A 26,769-nucleotide genomic window follows, 5' to 3' on the forward strand; every position below is an offset into this window, starting at 1 on the left:
CTGTTTTCTCTACACTCACCCTCCCACCCCTACTACAGATTCATGCAGAAAGTTTGGGGGCTGTTAGTGGTTTTGAGGGAGAGGAGCAGATTGATTTTTGTGTGCGCGCTGTTCTTCTGTATGGTTGTTGGAGAATAATAGTGTAAGTGACAGCCTAGAAGTAGACTTTCTGCTTTTCACCCTGGATAGAAAAGCTTCCTCTCCCCCTTCCCGCCCCCCACTTGCTCTTGTCCGCATTGATGTTATTTTTGAAAGAATAGCTAGACTCAAGTCACCCCCTCCATTTAAATCTACTACTTTCATTTTTAAAATTTATTTTTAGCATTACACTTATCTGTTCAATTTTGAGCTTCACTTCCTTCTTCCCTTTCCAAACCTTGAAAACTGCTTTCCTAAAAGATATTTAATATTTTTGCCCATTGCCGTTTTGCTCATGGCTACTGTGTTTCTCGCCATTTATTTTTGCCCCTCCCCTGCATAGAGGAAAATAACAACAACAACAAAAAAAAGGAAAATAATAGAATTTCAGGGGAAGTAGCCTTCAGGGCTGGTGGCTTTTGGGGGGGAGGCGGGTGTATAGTGTTTTTTTTTTTTTTTTTTTTTTAAGGACCTAGCCAACATCAGTCTTGAACTTCTTCCTCTTCAAGAGCTCTGGCTGCAAAGGAAACCTCCTTTGTTTTTGTTATTTATATGCTGTCAAGTTTTGAAGTGGTGAGTTTCGGGTCGGTTTTGCTAATTTCACTCAGAAAACTGCAGTGTTTCTGTTTCTAGATAGTACTTTGCTTCTTTGTCTCTTTAAAAGGTCACAGTGAAAGCTTGGCCTGGATTGTGACAGCCATATGGAATGGATAAGAGCAGAGACTGTTTTAAATGTGATTATGGGGTTTTATTGGGGAGAGAAAAAGGAGGGCAGATGAAAAGGGGAGGGGGCTAATTCATGAGGAGTTAAAGAAATAAAATGATACTGATTCCCCTTATTTCAGGAATAGAGACTATTACAATGAATTCATTCAGAAATTAGTTGATGTGTGTCCGTGTGTGTGATCTTTTTGAAACTGTATGTTGAAATTGTGACATTATATAATGTCTAGGATGGAAACTTGTAGCTAGTGTAAAGGAGGTCTAAATATGAAACCTGAATAAACTCTCTGCCTGCCATCTGTAGAGATAATAGTTACTCCATAGTGCTGTCATTCTGGGCAGGCCATGCTGATTGTTGCTCATCACTATTCCAAACTGAGGTTTCAGTGAACTTTAGCCTTGGGCATGGAGTTGAAATGAGTAAATTAGGTGTTTTATGTGCATGTAATTTTGCTTTGTAATGTAAAGCTTTTTACAAGATGACTAAGTGGTTAAAGGATGCCTATGGGTGGGTATTCTAAGGCCAAATTAGAATGACCTATTTGGTGTTTTGGTAGCAGTCAATACACTAACTAAATTATGATCTGTCATTTTTATTCATTGTATATGATGTATTATTCTATTCATGATGACTGGATACTTTTTGTAGCAAGAAACTTGGAGTTGTAGTGTACTTTTTAAGTTGCCAGAAGTGACAGGGATTTTCTTGTGTAAAGTTTTTTTTTTTTTAAGTGAATCCTCTTATTCTCAAGAAAGACTAGTTTCAGAATAGCAGCTTTATAATAAAGCAGCATTGTAAGGAAACATTGACATCTACCAATGATTTGAGTCTGCAGTTTTTGGTTAGACTGCAGTTAATGTAATGATAGAGTAATCTTGGTTTTTTTTTAAAAAAGTGGTTAAAATAGGCACATTTATTGTTTAATGAGACTCATAACCAAAAACAGATGGGACCATGATCAATGGTAAACCTTCCGTTCTCGGCATGTCACTCTACAGCTTAAGGATAAATAACCATTATTTTCTAAACTTTACAGTTATTCAGTCAGCATTCTTAAGGTTGCTAGTAAACATCCAGATTAACACACATTCTTTTCTTGGCTATGTAGGACAAAGCAGCCTGTGTTCAAACAGGATAGAATTGTTTACAGAATTATCATTGGAATATATGGTGTCTCCCAAGAAATCGAGACCTAAATAGCTTTGCAATGAAAAATGTACAAAATGCGTTGAATTACTAGGCAACTGAAAGAAAGTAGCAATTATCAGATTCATGCAAGTCTTTCTAAATATGACTCCCCTAGTATTAGTGTTTGTACTCAGTAATGTAAATACTAGTTCATAAAATGAATGTCTAGTCACCTGTTCTTTGTGATTATATTATATACATAATGTAATTGACAGTGTGACTATACCTTTCTCAGTCAGAAAAAGGTAGAAGACCCCTAATATAACTAGGATAGTAATCCAGAATAAAATCACTACCAGATAAGTATCTGTTTTCAGTAACTGATTGTTTTATAGTTGATAAAATAGGTTTCGGGGCGTGTGTGTGTATCTATATAACTAAAGTCACAAACTTACTCTGTGTTTTAGTCTAGGGATTTTAATGATCCAGTCATTTAGCTGGAATGTGTTTGTTTTAAAAAAACAAGTTTTTAGAAAGGAAATACAACATGCTAAAATATCCATTTTCTTAATCTGATATTGTTGAAATTACTTCCATTTTTTGACTTCAGGTACCTGTATCAACACACAATTTTACACTAGCAGGAGTGTCTCTGTGTTGGAGGGTTTCTGAAGTTCCATAGGAATTGTAGTTTTTCAACATGAGACCCTTGTGATATTTGAGATGTTTCCACCTTCTTTCAGTTTATTTTGACTTTTAAAAGATCCCATATTTGACCTAACATTTAAAACTTGATTACATCTTAAAATATTCATCTACATATTTTAAGTTTTCAAAAGTTGATAATTCGTAATGTAAAACAGCTTGGAAGAATGCAAAAACAAACAAAACCCCACCTAATCAAAAATTACAAGGCAATTGAGGTTGTTCATATTTCTAGGAAAAAGATGTAAATGCACAATATTTCATGTTGCTAATAAATCTGTTGCATGGTTACCTAAAGTTTCAATCTTCTCTTCATTGTTGTACTTGCATTTATTTACTAGCAGAGAGAAAGCACTTTTATAGTGTTGGTTTTTCTTTTTTATTTATTTATTTAAATAAAAGCATTCATGATTTACAACAAACACTTGTGAGATTTGTAGCAATGGATAGATTGGAGCATATAATTTAGTAATCCCCTTCACCTATTTAATTCTCATTCTTAAGAATTCAAGATAGAATATGACTACCTAGGCTGCACATAGTTGTTTTAGTGTTCTGTAGATGGCATTAAATATTTTTTTACCAAATCATTCAATCTTTGGAGAATGGGAACATTTTCTGAGGATAAATGTATTATCTTATTTTAAAATATTCATTTACTACTTAATTGCGAGCTTACAATACATATGTATCTCTGTACATGTGTTAACTGTCTACATACACATACGCACACGTGTACAACATATATATATATTTTTTAAATCATGGCAGGTGATCTTTAGAGGCGGGACTGAGTATGGATCATTTGAACGAGGCAACTCAGGGGAAAGAACATTCAGAAATGTCTAACAATGTAAGCGATCCGAAGGGTCCACCAGCCAAAATTGCGCGCTTGGAACAGAATGGGAGCCCATTAGGAAGAGGAAGACTTGGAAGTACAGGAACTAAAATGCAAGGAGTGCCTTTAAAACACTCTGGACACCTGATGAAAACAAATATTAGAAAAGGTAACACTTTTAATCTGCATTGGAGAAATATTAATTATATTAATATATGCATTGCCATTTAGGTGGGGAAACATACTTTTCACAGACTTCATTTATATTTCAGTAATGAATCACCATTCTAAAAATATTTTATTCCCAGTTCTGATATAAATCACATTTGGGAAATATAAGCTTCATGTTTGGGTGGAGCATCTTGCTTTCCAGGGTGGAGTCTTATTTTTGTTAAGGTAAAGACTGTCTTAAGTTTAGTTGTCCTCATTAGACCAGATTCTTCCACGGAAAGACAGTTAATGTAATAAACTCACTCTCTGGTGAGTTTGTTTTGGTAAGCAGCACTGAAATATATAAAAGATACACCAAATCCTAAAAACCTAATTCTTGCCTTTGCTCTTAGTGATAGTCCAAGCTTGGAAAAGTCAACAGTATTTCATTAACAGTTGCAAGTTGTTTAAAGAAGAGAGTTTAAATCTTTAGGTAACACACTGGAAAAGTCATTTATGATGTCAATCTTTACAGTTTATTTTCTTAAGTACAATTCATTATTGAACAATGAACATCTTGGGCATCATATTTTTCAGTGGTTGGTTTGCTGTAATTAGACATTCTCACAAGGAAAAGGCACATTTAGAATCATTGATTGGTGTGTGTGTGTGTGGCTTTTGTTTGTATTAAAATACTTCAGAATTCACCATAATATATTAATCTTGTATATCAAAATATGTCTTTTTGACTGTATACTATAGACTTGCTAATTTAAATCAAAACATGCTGTATGTGTTTGGCATTTGTTTTAAAATGACTTCTACTTTTTCTCAGTATAATAGCTATATGTTTATAATTCAGATTTTTCTTGCATTTGCTAAGCAAAGTGTAAAATGCAGCCAAGACCATTAAACACATAAAGTTAGAAGGCAGTGGGATTTCATTGTGTCTGATGCATAACATTTATCATACAATCATTTATTTTTTCCTCGGTTTGGCGAAAACAAAGAATATATTGATCCTGAAATGAACAGACACAGCAGTCCGTATTGTTAGATCTTTATCTATTAAAAATGGAAAAACAGCACTTCAGCAAATTCTTTGGCCTCTGCTCATGATTACCCTATTTATTGATTGTTTGCCAAGAATGTATGCATCTTAAGAAAGCCAGGGTAAGAGCATTAAAAATATAATTTATTATAGCTTTTCAAACAGAGTGCATTAATATTGTACTGTGAAGCACTGGGGCTATATAAAAAGGACTTTCTGACGCCTGCAAACATATAAGTTCCATAAATTCCTAAATAGGAGATTTCAGCTGTCTCTGGTATTATGTGATATTTGCACAGCAAACTTTAATGCCAGGACAGTTTTAGACAAGGATTCTACAGACTTCACTGCTCCTTATGGCAGACGTGCTGTTTACACAGGCTCATAAACCTTCAGCAAAAGCTCTAACACTGCCTTCAGGTTTAAATCATGTTGTATTTTTAGCACTGACCAGTGCTCTCCCCTTTAATACTAGAAGGTTATGAAGTTGCTGCACTTGAATTTCTTGCCAAATACTAGCAAGAGTGATCAGCCAGCTAAGATTGTGCTCTTCTGCATAATATTTTTCACATTAGCAGAAGGACACAAGTGACAGTTGCTAGAAGGTTTAGCAGCTTGATTTGTAGTCAGATGGTACCTGTGTCACTCTACCAGGATACACCTTTGATATCTACAACTTGCATCAAAATCTGGTCAAGAGGTCCTACTGTTTTGTTTCAAGTAGTACGTTTTTAGGAGTGCTGTAACTTATGGGACATTTGTACATAAAATGAAATATCTGTGTGTGTGTGTGTGTGTGTGTGTTGTAATAGTCTAATTTTTGTAGCCTACTGGAGGCAGGGGAAGAGGAGAAATTTAAGAAACCGAATGCAGTATTTCACTCCCTGCCTTTGTAATTTTTGAAACAGAGTTATGTATTTCACATGAAAATAAAGCTTCATGTAGATTTTTGCCTTCAGATATTTAACAGTGAAACTTTCTGTCAAGTCAAACTTGAACTGTGAGAGCTGGGAAAAACCCACTCCCAAGTGAAGTTTGTGTGGGGTGTTTTTGTTTTTGGAAATCTAACCATAGCTCAATTAAATCCAGTGAAGAAATTGCCAGTTTACATATGCTGTTTTTGCTCTGGTCTTCCTGTCTTGTCTTATTCTGTGATTTTAAAAACAAGAACAGAATCCCTTCCCCCTTCCCCAACTCTGTGTCCTCTCCCCCAACTACATAAATATTGGCAAGCATTTAGTCTTGTCTTTCATGCTGAGCCTATTGGGCAAACCGGACTGAATTTGTGAGCTTTTCCAAATGAGCCTGAAGGGATTTGTTTCCCAGAGACTGACTCTCTGGTGAACAGCTTATTGCAGATTGTGTGTGTGTGTATATGTATATGTGTGTGTGTGTGTGTGTGTGTGTGTGTGTGTGTATATATATATATATATATATATATATATATATATATATATATATATATGCTTAAAAGGTATCTCTTTATTATAATCTCTTGTTACAGGCAGGAGTACAAATGAACAAAGGGGTTTTAAAGCATATATCATCAGCAATACATTTATTTTTTCAACTATAGTATCTTTTCTGCACCTTTGCAGGTTAGAAAGCCAGCTGACATGGGCCAGCCGTGGATGTTTAATTGCAGTGTAGACATACCCTATAAGTCTAGAGGGCAGTGCTCACAGAGGCATTAACATTGCAGGACTAATTGGAGATCCTGGGTGCCCTGTTAAAGTAACCCTGGTCATCATTTATACTAAAAATGATACCCCTCTGGCAATCTGCCATAAGCCAGTTCTTGTGCATCTGCTTTTTAACCCTTTTGCTTCCTGTCATTAAGGAGCCTGATTCTGCACGTCTCAAGCCAATGGGAGTTTTGCTATTGACTTCACTAAGAACAGGATTGGGGCTGCAGTTCCAAGGTCTTTTTGTAGTACCCTGCTATTTTGTATAAAATAAATACAGTTTTAAAGAAATCCACAATTCTGACTTCCAGAAGAATGCTTCTTCCCAGCAGTAAGTGTTGCTGGGCTCTCTGTTAATCTTCTGGTCATGGTCTAGTAGATTGCACTGAATTAAGCAAAAGGTGTGGGGAAACATTTTGTCTTCAAATACAAAAATATATATGTGTAACAAAACCAAGAAAATGACTTTTGGGCATACAAATAATATCACACCATATATACATAGAAATATATGGTGTGAAGTAGCAAAATACATATGCCAAAAATGTGTCAATGGCAGGTAAATTTAAAACTGGATTAAAATTATTACTGTTTCTTAAAGATACAAGTCTTGGAATTGCAGTTTAGTAGTGATCTGGTTACATCCAGACAATGCATGCAGCATCAGTTAGCAGTAAGTTTTGCTTTGTTTCCTTGTACAGTTTGTTAGTATGGAGATTTAACAAAAGACAAAGGTGAAATTTTTAAATCAAAGGTAAATGAATATTTTGGGCACAATTAGGAAAGTTTTAACGTTAATGAACAAAATTATGTAGATGCCATTACAATGGCTTACTCTGAAGACATCTGCAGTATGTATTTAGGTTCTCACGCTGCATGCTACTCACAACAAATCAGACAGGACAGAGACAACCAACTTATTTCTCTCCTGTCAGCCTTATTATTTATTTCTGCAGGCAGGTAATTCTCTCTTCTGTAGCAGCTGTAGTAGTAGTAGTAGGGATATATTTGCATTCAGACCTTTTAGGGAAATATTTATTTTAAATAACTCTTTTTGGGTGGGGAGGGAGTGATGTTTTTCACAAACAGGATACCCCTAGATATTCATCTGCAAGTTTATAGGGCTTTTAGCCATGTAATGCTGTAGATTTCTTCCTTATCCCTACAATAACACCAGTTAATACTATATATTTTACTTTTTTTAATAGGAACTATGCTTCCAGTTTTTTGTGTAGTGGAACATTATGAAAATTCCATTGAGTATGACTGTAAGGAGGAGCATGCAGAATTTGTGTTGGTAAGGAAGGACATGCTATTCAACCAACTGATTGAAATGGCATTGCTATCACTTGGATATTCTCATAGCTCTGCTGCCCAAGCAAAAGGTAAATATGATTGCTAAACTGTACTGTTTATTTTATGGGGGGAAATGTAGAATTTTTTTCTGGAATGCAGTGCAATTATTATGTTTTACTCCTTGTAGATTGTTTCTTTTAAATTTTTGCTTAATGTATTTTTATTTAGTTAACATATGCTTTGCTCGTGGAATGTTGAGGTAGATTATAATTTAAAAAAAATGACTTCAACTGAATCATTAGTATGCTTATTGACCTTAATAATCTGCTCCACTGAGGATCCACAAGGAAGTGTAAAGCATATTTGAGCAGATGGACTGTTGAGAGTCAACTTGCGTTTATGACTAAATATCTAGCTCTGTTTCTTTTATTCTGTTACTGATGGGTTTTGTGGATTGTGAAGTATTTTTTCAGTACTGAGATCTTGCATTATAAAATCCCATATAATGTGTATGAATGATTGTCTTATTGAACTCTCAGAAACTTAAGAAAAAGTATATTCGGATGGTATTTTTGATCCTTTACTGTAATGCATTTATATAATTTCATAGCATGGACAGCTAACTTGCAGGTTTTTTGTGCTTGTCTTCCAATAAATGAGCATGGAATCAAGGACAGTGGCACTGCTTAAAATCACAGGTATTTTTCAAAGCCTTGTAAGATACATTTATTAAATAATATAATTTCTCTGTCTGGCACAGGGCTAATCCAGGTTGGGAAGTGGAATCCAGTTCCACTCTCCTATGTGACAGATGCCCCTGATGCTACAGTAGCAGACATGCTGCAAGATGTGTATCATGTGGTCACACTGAAAATCCAGTTACACAGGTGAGTCACACATACCAGTCCTAGGACAGGGATTGCTATTTGTCCACTGTTAGGATTAGTAATATAGCCTGTATTTGATTCCCACTGTACTGTGTGCTCAAAGTTCAGAAGCGTATCTACATTCCTTTTTGGTTATTATAATTTTAAGTTACAACATGCTGTTGTAGAAAACTTTCATGCGTATAGCTCTGATACATAGATTTTTCTCTGGATATCTCATTAAAAATATATTGCATTTTAGTCAATTAAATGATGCATTACAAGAAGGCATTTTACATAAAGTTTACTTAAGAGAAAAATATTTTTGCATATCGTGAACAGTACCATCTGTGTGCATTTTGTAAAAGAATGACTTGCTCACACTTATTGTTGCTGTCTAGGTTCTTAAATTTCACAGTAACAAAAAAAGAAAAAAATGGTTGGTTAATATATTAATGCTTTTCACGATCAGTTGTGAGAAAGCATTACACCTTAAATTGTTTTACCAAGCGCATCAGAGCAGGAAGGTAGAAGTAACATGAAAAAATAGTCGCCACATGCAGCTGATGTATAATTCATGCATCAATACAGCAGATGTGTTGTATAAAGTAATTAACTAATCGGAACAATCAGGAGACCGAGAGCAATCTCCAGATGCATCTGCTTGATGCGCAAAATGAAATCTGTCTGTCTTAAAGGAATGTTCTGCAGCAGGATGCAATCTTGTAATAATCCCTTTTCTAATCTATGTCTCAAATAGTTGCCCTAAACTAGAAGACTTGCCTCCTGAACAGTGGTCTCACACAACAGTAAGAAATGCTCTCAAGGACTTACTGAAGGATATGAACCAGAGTTCATTGGCCAAGGAATGTCCCCTTTCACAGGTACTTATCAGAACATGTAATAAATATTGAAGCACTATAGGCAACACTGATGTGAGATTAGAGATTTCTATAGACTGTAGCAAGTAGTATCTGAAGTGAATCTGCCAAAAATACACTTTCATTTGACCAATTTGTGATCTTTTTAAATATGCTTGATTCATTTCAGATATAGTCTTTCAGTATTTTCCCTTGGGGAAAATGTGAAAGGCTGTTTACACTGCACTAGGTGCACTAGAATTGTCTCATACCAAACGGGATTTTTACTGGTTTTTGTCTTCAGTCTTTGAACTGTTTTGATGTAACTACTTTTTTCAAGCATGTGTTGAAGTTATTAAAAGGCTCTTTACATACTGCTGTCAAAAATACTACTGAATTTGAATGCTTGTTGCATAACTTACACTAGTTTTAAATGCTAATTCATAAAACTAGACAGTCTATTTACCGTACTGTATGAGTGGAGGGAAAAAAAGAATAAAGCTCCTTAGATGATGTGTTGTCATTACAAACAACCAAAAGAAAATCAGTCATTTATTAGAACTAATCAAAATACATCTAACAAGGATGAAATCTTATATTACCCATTGCTAAACACTGAACTGCTGCTTACCTTGAGGATGCTTTACATTGTTCTTTTGTCATTGATTTACATTGTCTTGAAGGAGAATTTATTTTTCTTTACTGTATTGTGCCCAGTGACGTTGAGGTGGGAACAACAGATGTATTGCTCCTTTAAATTTTTCAAATGTATTTTGTTGTGCTGCAGTTGAGACTTCAGACAGAAATTCTGTTTATAAATCAGTGATACTGGTCATGGTGGGGGGAAAGGAAGTCAGATTATTTTTTTTAAGTATTTACTTCCCGTTCACCGAATACTAGAGTCTTTCAGAAGCAGGGCCCTTAGTTCATTTAGAAACTAGATGTATATCTAGTCGATATATAATATTAGCGAAGACTGTTTTCCCATCACTATTTTTCCTATGGTTAGATTGTCTTCAATGACGTGGCTCTGATATAGGAATTTTTGGAGTGGAAATAATCAAAATTATCTTCACTGGTTGCAAACCAGTCTAGTAATATGTTTGCAAAGCTATCTTGTACATACCTACTGTACAAGCATGCGAGCTCTTGCACTGCTGGCTCATGGAGACTGCAGATAATTTAGGATTCGCTCCACTTTGGTTCACTAGCTTTATTTTTTTATTTGATACTGATAGAAAGCAAGTAAATTGTCTGGAGACAAAATATTTAATTTACATTTTGGCATATTGTCTTGTTGCAACTTGTCCACATATGTGCATATGATGCAACAATACAATGTAAAGTAAAGCAGACTTAAATAGGAATCTATCTTTATATTCAACATTAACATGTTGGTGGAAAACTGTATATAAATACTTCCTTCAACTAAATAATGTAGCAAATTCAGTGTCCCTGAGTAACAGTGATTTAAAGGGATAATGTCATGTAAAACAAATCATATTTAAAATAAAAGTCCTCAGCAATAACAGTTGGAATTATTAAAACAAAGAATTGCAAAACCCTAAATTGCCTTATGATCTTTGTTTAGTGTTTGCATTTCTTTCAGCTTGGGAAAAGAGATGTCTGCTTTTAGTTTTGTTTTATAGCAGATTTTACTTTTATCTCTTGCTCTAGCCTGGTGCTGCAATGTTTGGGTTGCAAAGATTGAAAACAATCAGTTTTTTTGGTTTTAGGAAATTGATTCCATTATAAAGTTTAAAAAATATGAATATATAGTCTTGAAAAAAATCAGGTTTAATGGACTTTGGATCAGGCTTTTTAAAATTCAGTGTGAATCGTTCGATTCCTTTGAGTAAACTTTGGATCATGGTACCTAAAAACTTTGACCTGCCCATCTCCCCTTAAATTATCAAAAAATGGTTAAACGTTCAGACAGATATAATTAATTGTATATTACTCTCTTATGTGGGAGACACTGGTTTATGAGCAATACTGGGACATTAACTGTGTTTCTTAAATCAATTGGGAGTGCTCCGAAACGGATGCATTTGCAGTCTGGAGATCAGAAATAAGAGTGCGTAAAAAAGCTTAGAGACATCCTCTCCCCTGGGATCAGCTAAATATAAACATTGGAGAGGTGTCTTCTCACTATACGCTTGTGCTGGCATAGTGGAGATATGCATGGAGCATTCCATCACCAAAGCAAACCATCATAAAAACACCTAACTATTAAAAACTGAAAAATAACTCCAGGATAGTCAGATTTTGTCTGTCAAACTATCCTTACCAATACCTCTTTGCGTTGGTATGGAAGTGTTTTTCAGACAATATGTAAAATGATTTTGCGTATGTGCAGCATTGTCAATGTACCGTTTGACAGTGGAAAGCTACAAAGAGTGCTGTCCCTAACTAAAAGTTGTTTACTTCGGTCAGTTGATCTTGAGTGTTTGCGTATAATTTCATTCAGAATACTAACAGTTCTGTGCTTCAAAAACAAACCAACTATATTTTGTAGCAAATGCTGATGTAGTTATGGACTGTTGATGATCTGTAGGCAAATATAAACTGTATTTGTGACACAGTTTGACCCTAAGTTATTAGGCTCTATTTCTTGACTCTTTTCCTCCTCCTTTTACTATCTTTTTTTCTATTTTGCCATTGATTTTTTTGATCATTTGCTATAATTGGTATCTCAGGGCATCTAGGTATAAAGTGTTGCCCTCTTGTTTCTTCATACCTTCTTCCTGCATTTCCTCTAGCAAAATGCCATTGTGACATCGCTGTTTTGGTGAAAAGGGTGGAATGCATATCTCTTCCAAGGTTACTGTAACTGTCTTGGTTTTGAGAATGTTGTGACTTACTCCTGTTTTTCCCCACTTCCCCTAAGGCCAAGTTTCACTTACTATACTGGCCTTGATTGTAAGGAATTTTCATTGACATAAATCACATTCTGTGGGTGGATTGGAGCTAGTATGTGAGCCTAAATTACCATTCTATTAAAAACTTAAGAGTTCAGAGATTGTTCTCAAATTCTGGCCTCAAGCAGGCAAGCGAAAAGAACAGCTACTAATTTCAGATGGTGAATTGCAAGCCACTGGATATTTGCATGCTGTTCCCTAGGTTTGTGAATGTCATTACCATAGACTATACAGAGTTGTTGTAGCTGTGTTCATCCCAAAATATTAGAAAGACAAGGTGGGTGAGGTAACTTTTTTTTATTGAACCAGCTTTTGTTGGTGTGACAGACAAGCTTGAAGAAGAGCTCTGTGTAAGCTCGAAAGATAGTCTTTCACCAACAGAGGCTGGTCCAATTAAGGAGGTGAGCTCAGCCATCTCATCTCTCTAATTATCACAGACTAGCAGAATATGTAGATGCCATGCAAGAAACTTTTCATGTTTGACTTACCAGGCTTTCATAATTTTTCACTCGCCACCCCCCATTTTCCTTCTCATATAAACCGACATATTAGAGTGGCGGCATGGGCTAGTGGCCTGAGTCTAGGGTTGGGAAACAGGAACTCCTGAGTTCTCTCAATAGTTTTGCAACTCTCTCATTGTGTGTTGTTGGGCATTTGGGCATGTCACTTACTTACATTTAGTTTAGTTTTCCCTTTTGTGTGATGGGAAAAACTAATTAATTTCCTACCCAATAGAGGTGTTTATAGTGATTAGTATTCGAACATGACTTTGAAAGTGTTTCTGTACAAACGCACCCACCCATAGCAGCAATGGCTATGTGACAAAGGACATTTGTCATGCACCCTGACCACCTCACCTGAGCCCTACCAACTAATCAGTTTCCTCTAGGACTACTACTAGCATTTTAAACCTCTGAAACTATTCAAACAGCCACAAACTGTTGCCCTTTTGAATTATGTTATATCAACCTGCTATAAAAATAGTTGAGGAAAAGAGAGAGCGCTTCTCTTTTCTCCAAACATGGAATTGTCTTCTTTGTTTCCCAGACCTTCAGATTACACTGGCCTACAGATCAGGATAGGCAATATCCAGTCCTGGTATCAGTGTTAGATTTAGGGCCTGATATCTCATAGCCTTTCAGGGTTTTAGTAAAGGAGCTTTATATCATTAGAAAAGGGGGATTCCCCATTTTGCAGTGAACAAGCTGCACTTGCTTCTATCTCTAGAAGCATCTGGGAATCTATTCATGTGTCATGATGTTTTTATGCATAGTAATATTATTTAGGACATGTATTGTTTACGTATCAGTGGGGGTTTGTTTTTTCTCAGAAACCTTTCTAGTTTCTCTCCTGGAACTGAGAGAGACTGACTTTTTTTAGGTGAGAGGAAACAAAAACAAACAAAAGTAAAAACAAACACAAATTCGGAAGCATTTCAAAGCTGTATTTTTGTAAAATATGTGGCATATGCAGAATGGTACAAAGGGTTTTAATAGCTTCACGTCTGGGATTAATGCAGTTGTCCCAAATGCATTTTGATCAAGCCTTTCTATTGTATCACTGTCATGTATTGTGCGTACACATATTGTATATACTTTACACAAACACAATGTGTATATAAAAACACATTTCCCTTTTGTTCAAATATCAGGCCCCAAACCTGCAAACTGTTCCACGTGGGCAGACCCGTGTGCCCCTGCAGGGTTAGCGGGGCTTGGCATAGGTGCCACAGATCATTTTGCAGGATCTGGGACTGCAATGACTAGGAGATGTTTCTTTCGCCAGCATTAAATAGTCTTTGCTTAGATTAGCAAATGCCTCAAGTTTTGCCCACTTCAGAATGCTGATTTTCCACAAAATATCAGTGTATTATAATGCTGCCTCCTTCATGTTATTCTCAACCCAAATATATATAGTATGGCAAAATGTTTACAGTTCATTACTTTTGGGGAGAAATGATTGCGCTGAGTTGTAATCAGAACTTAGAAGTTCTCTGGACAACCTAACTTTCTTCTCTTGTGGTTTCCTGGATGACTTCACCCTCAATCTCAGCGCCTGACAATTTCAGGTTGTGGCTAGCTGATCCTCTCCCTTTTATCTCCAACCTTCAGAGGGACATCCAATAGGCCTGCCTCCAGATTCACCCAGGGATCGTCTCTCTCTCACTCCCTGCAGCAGACAAGGCGAGAGGGGGTCAGAGCTGCAGGTTCCTATCCCCCTCTCAATGGAAGGGGCCGGAACAGTGGAATCCAGCTGCTGCCGAGGCTGGGGTGTGGAGGAAGAAAGGAAGTGGCTTCTTTTCTTCCTTCCCCTACGAAGACCAAGAGAGCTAAGCAGCTCTTCCTTAAGAGTTCCTTTACTCAAATACCTGGCAGCAGAATGTTGCCCAACAATATTCAGCTACCTAAATGCCAAATTATTGTATAGCTACAAAGATATTGCATTCAATAGGGACAAGAATTGAGTATCTTAAACTAGTAGATGTTCTGGCCATCTTGGTAAACAATAGTCATATTTAAAAGGTCCCTTTTGTATTAAACTAAAAGTGAACAGATAACTTTTTTTTTTAAGTTGAAAAACTTTGTAAATAATTAACCACTATATTCTGGGCCACTGAACAATTGGAAAGTTCTGCTTTTGACTTCAATGGGACCAGGATTTGGGTTTACCATAATGCGTGTTTGTGTAGAATAAAATTATTTTTAATAATGAACTAAAAGGTGGGTTCCCCCTCTTTTTTTAATTTTACCTGCCTAGACCTGAGCTCAGATCTTCAGATTTCTGTTTGTTTTGCAACAGTTAATGGTATCACTAACATCTAAAGCAGAACAGGGAGCCGCATTCTTTACATTGCTCTAGATGTTTTAAAGATGCCCTCAATTATTGCAGGGGAAACACAGAACCTTGAGGGCCTGGACACAGGTTTTGGCAGGTTAGTGAAGGAAAAACTGACTTTTAGAACAGTTTAAGTGTATTTATATTTCTTAAGTTTATACACATTGACTTGGTATCCGTTTTTTGTTTTTGTTTTAAATATTTTTAAGTGTTTATTTCATTTTACCTTGAAAGTTAACATTGCTAAATGTTTTATTTTTATGGATATAACCTTTTCTGTCATCTATATCAGTGGTTTTCAAACTTTTTTTCTGGGGACCCAGTTGAAGAAAATTATTGATGCCCCTGACCCAACAGAGCTGGGGATGAGGGGCTTGGGAGCGGGCTCTGGGCTGGGGCAGGGGGTTGGGGTGCAGGAGGGGATCAGGGCTCTGGACTGGAGGTGCAGGCTCTGGGGTGGGGCTGGGGATGAGGGGTGCAGGAAGGGGTTCCAGGTTTGGGGGAGCTCAGGGCTGGGGCAAGCAGTTGGGGCACAGACATACCTCCGGCGGCTCCTGGTCAGCACTGCAGGCACCACCCCCTCCAGCTCCCATTGGCCGGTTTCCAGCCAATGGGAGTGCAGAGCCAGTGCTCGGGCCAGGGGCAGCTGGCCGCTTCCGGGGTGCAGTGCGGTGTTGGAAAAGGTAGGCACTAGCCTGCCTTAGCTGGGCAGCACCGCCGACAGGACTTTTAATATGCCGGTTGGCATTGCTGACCAGAGCAAGGTGACCCAGTGCCTTACATGCCGCGACCCAGTACTGGATCGCGACCCACAGTTTGAAAAAGACTGATCTATATGGCTCAGGTATTTTAATGGGATACAGAGCCTTTTGCTTCAAGGACAGTAATGCCTGAAAGTTAGAAGAGCAGCTCTGTGTAGCTCGAAAGCTTGCCTCTTTCACCAACAGAAGTTGGTCCAATAAAAGCTACTACCTCACCTGCCTTGTCTCTAATATCCTGGGACCAACACAGCTACAACAACACTGCAAATACCAGGAGATATATATAAAATACACAGTAGCTTAGGTGAAATGAGTGCTGCTCTTAGTCTAGTTCTTAGTGGACAGGTGTCAGAGTGACAGAAGCCATCATCACGAATGGCACTCCTGGGAGAACCTTCGCAGAGAGGCGAGGGCCTGGCAGAGATGCTGACCATCCCTAATTTTTCATAATCCCCCTGATTTTTACAGAATCCAGGCTTAAATCTATTAATTTTCCAAGCGCGCGCGCGCACACACAAAATGTGTGGATCACTCACAACCACTCGGGTCCAACAAACGCAGCAAATAATGCCACGGGGCGGGTGAGTGAGAGAGACAGTGTGTTCTTCACCATCCCTGTGGCACATGCACAGACAGTACGGTGACGGTCTGAGAGGAGGCAAGCGGTGACAAATTTGAATGGGTTGGGGCACTGCTGAATTAACCGCCCAAACCACAGGCTGCGTGTTGCGCTCTAGCTGCCCTGTGTATATGCTGGTGGACTACAATAATGTGCTGGAGGTACCTAGAGCTCGCCAGGAGGGTCTGCATGGGGCAGTTAGAACACAACATACAACCTCTGGTTTTGGCAATGAATCCAGCATCCTAAGCCCTACTGCCAATCACCTCAGCTTGCCTCCTATCAGACCCTCACTTTGAAGTCTGTGGGGGAGACTGTGTCAGTTGAGTGGATGCAACAGAGAAGGATCATCCTGGGAAGGAGGTCCAGACCTGGGACTGACCAAGGTAATTAAGGATCATAAGCAGTATAAGAGGGCACTTTCCTAGGGACAATCCTCCCCTTATAATAATAATAATATATGGAGATATACCTATCTCATAGAACTGGAAGGGACCTCGAAAGGTCATTGAGTCCAGCCCCCTGCCTTCACTAGCAGGACCAAGTACTGATTTTTGCCCCAGATCCCTAAGTGGCCCCCTCAAGGATTGAACTTACAACCCTGGGTTTAGCAGGCCAATGCTCAAACCACTGAGCTATCCTTCCCCCCCCCCTTATCTCCCTGTTTGGGGGTGTAGGTCAGTGGCGCAATGCGGGATGGGGGCCTACGGACCCAGGCTTCCTTCTCCCTTGGCTATAGATAGGAAAGAAGGGGAGTGGGGAAGAGATACTGTTCCCTCGAGGGGAGAGAGAGATCCCAGTTTCTGGATTCAGGGGGAGAAGTCCAAGCAACCTCCCTAATGTTTTTCATAAACATAAAAAGCCTCAGAACAAGGTTGGCATCTCTGGACTGGACGGGGATGGAGACTGAACTTTCCTCAAGGTGACTCTTACAAGTAATTCGTTAAGAATATCCATGATCTGGCTTGAGGCTTTTCCTGCTATTCCCTATGCTGCTATATCTTTTCTGGGGGTACATTTAAATAATCTTAAATCTCTGGTACTTTCATTCTGGCACCTTCTATGAGCATTGGCACAAAGGGAAAAAAGGCGGGGGAGGGATGGCCACAACCATTCACTAGCAAATGCCAGAAGATTCTGGTGCTCATGCGAACTTTTCATCCTTAACTTTTGTTGCTGTGGTGCCTCTTTCAAAACTTAAGTAGAGGACAAAGAGTCTCCTCTCTAATTAGAATTTCTAAGGTTTTTTTCCCCCCCCCTCTGCTTAAATCAGACTCTCAACATTGTTTAGATATTATTTTTGAAGATTTAAAACATGTATAGATGTTTCTGTACATAATATAAAACAATTTCCTCTGACCTGAAAATTTAATAGAAGGAAAATAGAATTACTGTGAAGAGGTAGAAACCTATTCATACCTGAAACGTTATAACTAATCATCCTCTCCAGGAGGGAAATTCATGAACTGGGCTAGAAGAATCAGTTTCTTTTCCTGGGTTTACTCAGTGAGTGATTGGGGACGGTATGTGTCCCTTACCAAATCAATATAGGCTGTGACCTCAAAGGGCCCTGCTAGTACAGCAATGAAGGGACCTACTGTCATGGGGTCCCTACGTGCATCTGCTTCCAGCTATCTTGGAAGGGTGTTTTTGTGCAAGATAATGCATGATACTTCGCGCAACCAACTCTCAGAAGCTAAATGCTGAGATATTATAGGCAGCAGCCTTTTATTCACTTCTGGCCCCAACATTGCAGAGCCCTAAACTCAGAGGAAGAGGTTCTGTGGATTGCAGGCAGATGAGGATGTTTCTGAGCTTCTCCTTCCCATTCTCCATGTACTGGCCAATGCTAGTCTGTACTTTTGTGGTTTTCAGTCTACTCACGTGAAGGATGTCTGCATAATATGGCCTTGAAGTTTTAGGGAAGTGGCAGGAGTAAAACAAGAACACAGTGCTAATTTCAGAAAAAAGATGCCTTGTATACATTTATAAAACTGAACTCTGTTTTATTTCACTTTCACTGCAATGATGATCTTGACAGAAGCCATACACAAAAACTAGTGTTTAAAGGGTCCTTTATATATATATATCTTTGCAGCATATTTAGTGCCAGTAAATAATACACTGCTCAAGAATTGCATGTTTATTATAAATGCTTTCTTATATCATTTCTTAATGCACCACTTAAGACATTTTATGTCTATAGATGTGTCTGAGTGTGAACCCTGATTTTCTCTAACTTTCACAAGAGGGTTATTCCCCAGCTACTCCCCAGCTTTCTTTTAAAACAAGATTTGCAAATAACACATACAATTTTTCTTTTATTGGAAACTGGTTGATTGTAGAGTACTAGAAGAGTATAAACAACATAAGAGATCCTTTAACATAACATAAGAGAGCCTTTAGTCGCTTTGCTCTCTAGCTTTGGAACTCATTGCCAATTGAAGTAAGGAACGCTCTGACAGTTGGGACTTTTAAATCTAGACTTAAAAGTTATTTGTTCTGTTTAGCATTCTTAAAATGATTCTATTAGGAATTGTATGTGCTTCAGTTTTAATTTTAACTCATAATGATTGTAAAGCACCCTGGGATGCTTGCATGAAGGGTGCAACAGAAATCCAAGATTGTATTGTATTGTGTTGTAATGTATTGTATTATTACATGGCACTGGAGTTGGACCACGGACAATTCATATAGAAAACATTTGACTACTTAGCTAAAGATAAGGAGTGGGGGTTGGGACTCTCTTCTTGCTTGTTTCCCCCCCCCCCCCTTTTCTATGTCAGTTATTTTATTAAACTAAATTAACATGGCAGTTATTCCCTAAGAAATGCCAGCATAATTTACTGTCTGCGAAGGCGCTCAAAATGTAAACCAGATGATAAACTAAAAATAAAAAATGCCCACATTAAGATTTAATTGCACTTCCCTTTCTATATTGTGTTCCTATGTAAAACACATTACGAACAGTATTTTCTTTATCACTTCCTCCACTTTTAACTGAATTTCATTAACAATGAAGAAATATATGGTCTCGGATTCATTTATGTCACTCGACAGTTACTCCCTTAACTTAATGTGTATGTTTCTTAGAATTTTTTTTTATATAAAAACATTCTATCTCTGATTAGAGCCAAACCGTGTGACTTGCTCATTCTCTTTGCCAGTGCAGGTCAGTTACACCTGCCACACTAATGCCATTCTGGTCCTCATGTTGCTTTTCCTCAGGAAGTTGCCAATGGCAAAGAATTTTTCCAAATTATGTGGTAAACTTTTGTGTATTGTGACGTGTCAGTTTAGGAAGTAAAATTAAGTTCATTTCTGTCCATTAAAGAGCTCTTATCTGGACAGCCAACTTAAGTCCTCTTTAAAAGGCAAGTGGACAGATGAATCTGACTCATGAGATGTTTTTCTTGTCTTGCTACACTAACCATGTCCATTCTGCCCTGACTACAAGTAGACATGGCTGTTGTTTCTCAATTTGTGACACATTTTTCTGATAAAATTTTTTCCCTTACAAAATACCACCAGCATATAGAAGAAAGGTGCCCAGGTAACCAAAGCGTATTAACTGCATATTCTGCTCTTTATGCAGAGTGCTGTGGTGGTGTTCTAAATTGTGACAGTCTTGTTTGAAGAAAAGGAATTGGACTCATAATAATCCTTTACACCTGACAGGAATGAAAGCACAGTGAGACCCACTTCTTGAGTGGCTACACAGAGAGATAAGCACTTCTGGCTTTGACAGACCAAATACTTCCTTCCTTGTCAGATTGATCTAAATGCTAACTTGAATGCTCACTGAGGATTATTTGAGAGGATGAGAGAGGATTTTTTGTAAAGGTTCTGAAACCTACAAGCAAACTCTCATAAAGCTTAATTTAAAAAAAAGTGATGTATAGTTTCCTCTTCACTTCCCAACTTGTCTCCTCAAAATACATGCTAGGGGAAGGGTGAGGTCTCTGTCTACTTCCTTGGATGACTCCTCAGTGGAAAAATAAGTATCAAATTCCTTCGATGCCTTGCAGCATTTATCGGAGGACAGGGTTTTTCAGTCCTGAGCACAGTAAGTAAACCTCAAACACCTGGCAGCAGCCTGAGACCTGTCTCCCTCCAAATCTTGGAATAAACAAGCTAAAGAAATCTGTCTTCCCCAAGGGTGAGAAGACATAAAAGGCTCTCCTCATATATATATAAGTCTAGAGAATGCTTAATTCTGACAAGTTCCCTAACTCTAAACATAATATACCCAGAGTCTCAAAACGTTACAAGCTTGAGAAGAATTATTTCTCAGAGTGGGGTAATGTGCTTTTGTGTGATCTTGATGTGGCCTAGTTTGCTAAAATGGATCCATCTCTCTCAAAGAATTTGTGGCTCTGAAGGAGATTATCAATAGAAAAAATGGACTCAGTGATGAGACAGGACAGTGAAACTTCTGCTAAGACCCTCACTATTAACATCTGTTCTGGGGCAAGGAGGAATAAATCTCTCTCTCTCTCTCTCTCTCTCTCTCTCAACCTGGCTAGTGCTTACCATGGAAAAGTATGTCTTGTTAGGATATACTTTTTTCAAAACGCTATATCCCTCTCCTAAAACTGTTTTCCCATGTGTCAAAATATCTTCTAAAAGTAGATGGGCCAAACACAGTTCTGTTCTCAGGTATGTTCTCTGAATGTCCCTTACAATAAATTCAAAATCTTTTCCAGTACCAGGAACGCCAGAAGTTTTCAGGGGTATATTCCCCATTCTTTGTTCAACAAAAACGAAAGGAGCCACATGTGTGATGAAACCCACACCATCAGTTAATGGTATACAAGGAATTAAAAATGTAGATTTTCTCCAGGAAGTAATTGTTGCAGCAGAGCCATGGGACTTCTTTGAATCACCAGATCATCAATATGCATATCACTATGACAAGCAGTTATCAAAAATCAGTGAGATTTGTCTTAATGTTTCCAATGTCCTGTCTGGTTTTGAATCTTCTCAGTGTAGCTGGACTTTTTTTTTAAAACTCTCATGGCTAAAGCCAGCATCACTGAGGGGAGAGACCATCTGTAACTTGTTCTACTAGAGAACTGCTTAATGAAATCTTCATTTATCCATCAAAATCAGTTAGCACTTGATAATGAGCTTTAAATATTTTAGTCTCGGATTCATTGCAAACTTCAAAAAGGGCTTGATTCCTCCTGTTCAGACCCTAGTGCACTTTCTGTCCTTTCTGTCAAAGTGGACTCTAGTCATTCATCCCATGCTTTCTTAATAGAGCTAAATATACTCGCTGAATGAGGCATTGTCTGATTTAGGGTCACTATAGATAAACTGAACACTAACTCCTAATGTGGTACTGTGGCAAAAAGCCTAACATGATTATTGTATGCAGTGCTGATGTAGCCGCGTTGGTTCCAGGATAGTAGAGAAACAAGGTGAGTGACATAGTCTCTTTTATTGGACCTACGTCTGTTGGTCAGAGCAACAAACTTTCAAGCTTGCCCAAAGAAGAGACTTGAAGAGCTCTGGGTAAGGTTGGAAGCTTGTCCTTCTCACCAGCCAAAGATATTGCCTCACACACCTTATCTTTCTAACATGATTAATAATAATCAGGTTTATTGTGGGTAGTGCCCAATAAAAATTCAGCCATGAGTGGGGTCCCTGTTGTGCTAGGCGTTGTACCAACACAGAATAGCAGATGATTCCTGCCCTCCCAGAGCTTACACTCAAAATAGACAAGACAGACACGCAGGGTGGAGAAAGGAAGGAGGGTTTAGTTAGGAGGGGCTAAGCTAAATGGAAAGAAAGTTGAAAGGAGAGGGGACATGGAAGGGAAGGATGGGAAGGGACAGGGCAGTGGGGAAGAGAGTATGAGGGGAAGATGGGGAATGAAGTGGAGATGAAGAGACTGTGAGCGAGGGAGAGTTGGGGAAAATAGCCAATCAGGACAGGGCAGAGAAAGTTCTGTAGAAACTTCTCTGGATGTCCAAAGGTCCCTGCTTCTGCAGTTGCTTCTACAACTGCTCCTATGGGCACGCCACTTCCCACAGCTCCCATTGGCTGGGAACGGCGAACCGCGGCCACAGGGAGCTGAGGGGCTCCATGCCTGCAGACGCTCCATGTAAACCAAACTACAATGTATTAGATCAGGGATCGGCAACCTTTGGCAGGCCGGGCCGGTTTATTTACCTGCTGTGTCCGCAGGTTCAGCCGATCGCCAATGGGGGCGGCAGGAAGCGGCGTGGACCGAGGGATGTGCTGGCGCATGCCAAAGGTTGCTGATCCTTGTATTAGATATTCAACTCAATGATTTTAAAATCATCACATTTTGGGAAATAAGACAGATTTTTAACATTAAGGGTAGTTAACCAGTGGATCAAATTATCAAGAGAGGTTATAAATCTTCCATCTCTTGAAGTCTTAAAATTAAAATTGGATGTCTTTCTGAAAGTTAGAAAGAAATATGCTGTAGTTTAACCACAAGTTGTTGGGGTAGATTCAGAAATCGCTGGGTGAAAATCTGTGGACAGCTTTATGTTGGAAACTAGATTAGATGATCATAATGGCCCCTTCTGGCTTTAAAAATGTATTCTATTTATGTCAGAGAGTAGATCAAAGAAAGATTTGATCCTGAACACCAAAAGAAATTTGGCAAGACAAGCATTAATGATACTGAGTCTGATGACTTCTTGTCTGGACATTGTGCCTTAGGGCTCAGCTTCATGCCAGACAACTGATGCTTTACCTAGCAGAACAGTGGAACCAGAGAAGGGACTTGCTGAAAAGGCATGTCATAATCCCTAGCAAGGAAATCTTCCTTAACTTGGTGAACAATATTGTGCAACTTTCAGGAGCCCCTTTACTGGAACCAAACTGTAGAATTACCACAGCAGATGGTCAAGGCTCATGTGTTCTCAAAATCTGTAGAAGGAAAAGTAAATCTTTCTGCAGAAAGGAATATACAATTTTTGGATGCTCAAAGCAGTCTTTAATTCACTGATAGCTTTAAGGACTCTCCTGTCTGACAAATCATTTGTACCAATAAAACCTCAGTCATGTCATACCTGAAAAAAGATGATGGAACCAGGAATTTGAAAGTCAATAAGGAACTCGGAGGTATCCTATCCTCCTAAGAACAGAACTGTCACAGGTAAATGCAGTTTATCTAGCAAGAAGATTGAATGGAAAAGAGAATTGGATAAGGCAAAGATAAAGATAAGAAATGCTCAGTTTTCAATGTCTTCACATAACAGTCTGTGGACACTCCAGACCTTGACATCAGGTGCCCCATGTCTTCTGCTTGTACACGTGTCTGCTAGCTCTAGCAATAGATGTGTTCTCATTACCCTTCACCTGCAGTTTCCTGTTTATGTTCGCTTTTTTTTCCTCTCATTCCTGAAGACCTGAGAGCACCATGCAACCAAACAGCAAATTTGATCTTATTGCTTAATAGAGTTGCCTTTGAGAGCCAGGGTTGCTGATCTGAAATGGATATTCGCTCAAGCACCTTTCCCTATCCATATCCTCCTTTTTGTGGGTTGCCCTGCTGGAAGCCAGCCCAGAGACTCAAAAGTTTGTTACAGTTACTGGAAGGTGAACACTGAAGTCAAGTATTCTCAGATGAAGTAATGTAGACTCTACTTCTAAAAACACAAGGCCATTTTCATTCAGTGAGATAAAGCTAGGAACATGTCTTCTATTGCCACTATTTTAGTTATTTTCAGATTTTATCCAAGTTGATTTCAGGAAGGGTCTAGTCAGCAGCACACTTAAATCTCAAGCCTTTGCTGCTGGAAGCCCTTATACAGGCGTTAGGTAGTGGACAATAATTTCAAGATTGACTTTTGATCTTTTGGTGTCTCAATCGGTGCCCAACTTGAGACATTTTAAAAGGGAAGGGGTGACTTTCAAAGGGTGGGTGCTCACCACTTTCTGAAAATCAACTCTTTTTAAGGGGACTCAAGTGAGGCACCCAAAACCGAAGACAACAAAAATCACCAGTGCTTTTTGAGAACAGCTGTGAGTGTCCTTTGGCTTTCTGCCATTTTCAGTTTCCCCATTTCTTGTGAATTGGTATGTGTGAATTAGCATTTCCCACCTACCCTTTTATTTTTTATTTATTTTATTTTTGAGCCTTTAGACTCTGTGGATATGAGACTGGTATCTTGGAAAGCAGACTTTTTTTCTCGGCTTTATTTATATCCATCAGGAGAGTGGGAGATTGGAAATTTACATGACAGAGAAGCAATCTTCACATTACAAGATGACAGAGCAGTGCAAGAATCTGTAGTTCATTCTTATTTTTCATTCTACACTTCAGATTCTTTTTTTTTTTTTTTTTAACCAAAATAAGAGGTTGTGGCAGTCCCCATTATAATGGAGGCAATTTTCAGTTCTCTCTGTACCGAGACAAAGCCTTTAGAAGCAGTGGGAAAGGGGGAGGAGCTAGTCTAAATTAAATTACTTTGATGATGTAGAAGAGGTGCGGAGGGCAAGGGTGGTATTTTATTTTTTGGAAAGCCTCATTTTAATCATTTTTAGGACAGCCTTTATGCAATTTTAATGTATATGACCAGCACTTGCTATACAGATCACCATAGTTCTCGTGACCTTGGCAATGTACAGGGTCAAATCTTCATCCAGATGCACTGACAAAGGCACAGACAGTCTTCTCACCATCAGGAATGTATCTCTGTCCATCTAATTTTTTCTACAACATATTTATAGTGGGCATGACAAAGCAAATTCCTATGTCACTCATATTTCAAGGTAATAAAGGGTCTTAAAGGGGTGTGTGTGTGTGTAGGTGTGTGTTAACCAGCCCATTTTAACATTCCATATCCTAAAAACAACTCATGGTGTCTAGATATTTTGCAGTTGTAATTCTGGTTTTAGTTTGTGTCAGAGAATTATCATCTGTATGTCAGTGCCTCAGGCACCAGGTTGCATCTTCCAAGTGTGTGGAATGGCATAATCTCAAATTATGTGTAAACTCTTGGGGCCATGGACTGTCTCTGACGATGTATTTACCTGATTGGGGCCTATATGCGCAACTGTAGTTTTAATTAAATAATATTTAAACAGGAGCTTAAAATAACTTCTGAGATCTCAGTCTGCACTCAGACTATGTTGTTTGAGATTTCTACCACTATTATTTCATTGCTCCAAGCAGCTTCCTTACCGTCATCCACTGTTGGTGGCTTTTGTTTATGATAAAGTTCCTTTGGGTAAAGCATATATTCTACATTGAGATATGCACAGTTCCTTCTCTTCTAATAACACCCCACTTCCCCCCCCCCCCCCATCCAGAGCTGTACTCTGTTCTTAAATTCAGCACCATTTAAACTTTATCTAGGGACTGAAACAGATTCACAGTTTGGATATTTGTTAGGCAGATTATAGTGGTGGTAGCAAAGTATCCTGCCTTGCCAAATACCTAGGGATCTAAAGTGATGAATTTATGGAATTGAAAATAGATAGAACTCTAAAAGTTTGGTTTAAAAAAAATTGGAGCCAGTCCTTTGACAGATTGTTCAGTAAATGTTCATTTTATTGAAAATTATAAAAAAGGTGCTTAACGCTTCTGTGCCATTAATATAATACATTAAAAGGTTACTGTCAAGATTAGTGTTTCAGTTCTGAAAATTGACTGTAGGGGTTTATGGGCAGCTCTCTTCATATTCTGCTTGGAAGATAAGACATCTTACTTTCCACTTGACAAAATCATTACATTGTTATAAGGCTTTATATTGAAGAGCTTGATAAATGGCAAAACATAAATAAAACTCCATTGAAAAGGGAAAGAATTATATGTGCTCCGTTTATGGTAAACCAAATTTAACAGATGCAAGACAAGGTTGTGAAAATAGCCAGTGTCAAAACAGTGCAGAATTGAACTTGTTTAGTGTTCAGTTTGCAATGTCTGCTATCAGTACAGTACTCCATTTCAAAAGCATACATTCCTTCCTACAGAAAAAATGCAGATTCCTTAGTTGAAATTAATTAGCATTCAGAAACCAGATAGCATGTTTTTGGGTATTCATGAGATCTCTGTTTGAAAAAATGTTTTTAACTTGTAGAAATGTGTTGCAACACACAGATGGGAAGAAAAAAGAAAAAAAATCTCTTTAGCAAGCACTGTGTGTAAAAGGAATATTACATTTTGCACGCTCCTGATTACCCTATATAAACAGTTTTTGACATC

General features: G+C 38.3%; 1 protein-coding gene across 1 annotated transcript in view; it reads left to right on the forward strand.

Annotated features, from left to right (window-relative positions):
* The first annotated feature begins 3,471 nt into the window (after positions 1 to 3,471).
* Positions 3,472 to 26,769, forward strand: part of SATB1 (SATB homeobox 1) — an 80,273-nt gene continuing 56,975 nt past the window's right edge. Inside the window, exons 1-4 of the mRNA XM_065397901.1 lie at positions 3,472 to 3,702; positions 7,628 to 7,804; positions 8,476 to 8,602; positions 9,342 to 9,465. Of these exons, the coding sequence (XP_065253973.1) occupies positions 3,492 to 3,702; positions 7,628 to 7,804; positions 8,476 to 8,602; positions 9,342 to 9,465 (639 nt within the window). The 5' untranslated portion in view covers positions 3,472 to 3,491. The remainder of the gene's footprint in view (positions 3,703 to 7,627; positions 7,805 to 8,475; positions 8,603 to 9,341; positions 9,466 to 26,769) is intronic.

Source organism: Emys orbicularis, chromosome 2 (genome assembly GCF_028017835.1).
Source record: "Emys orbicularis isolate rEmyOrb1 chromosome 2, rEmyOrb1.hap1, whole genome shotgun sequence".
Taxonomy (NCBI): domain Eukaryota; kingdom Metazoa; phylum Chordata; order Testudines; family Emydidae; genus Emys; species Emys orbicularis.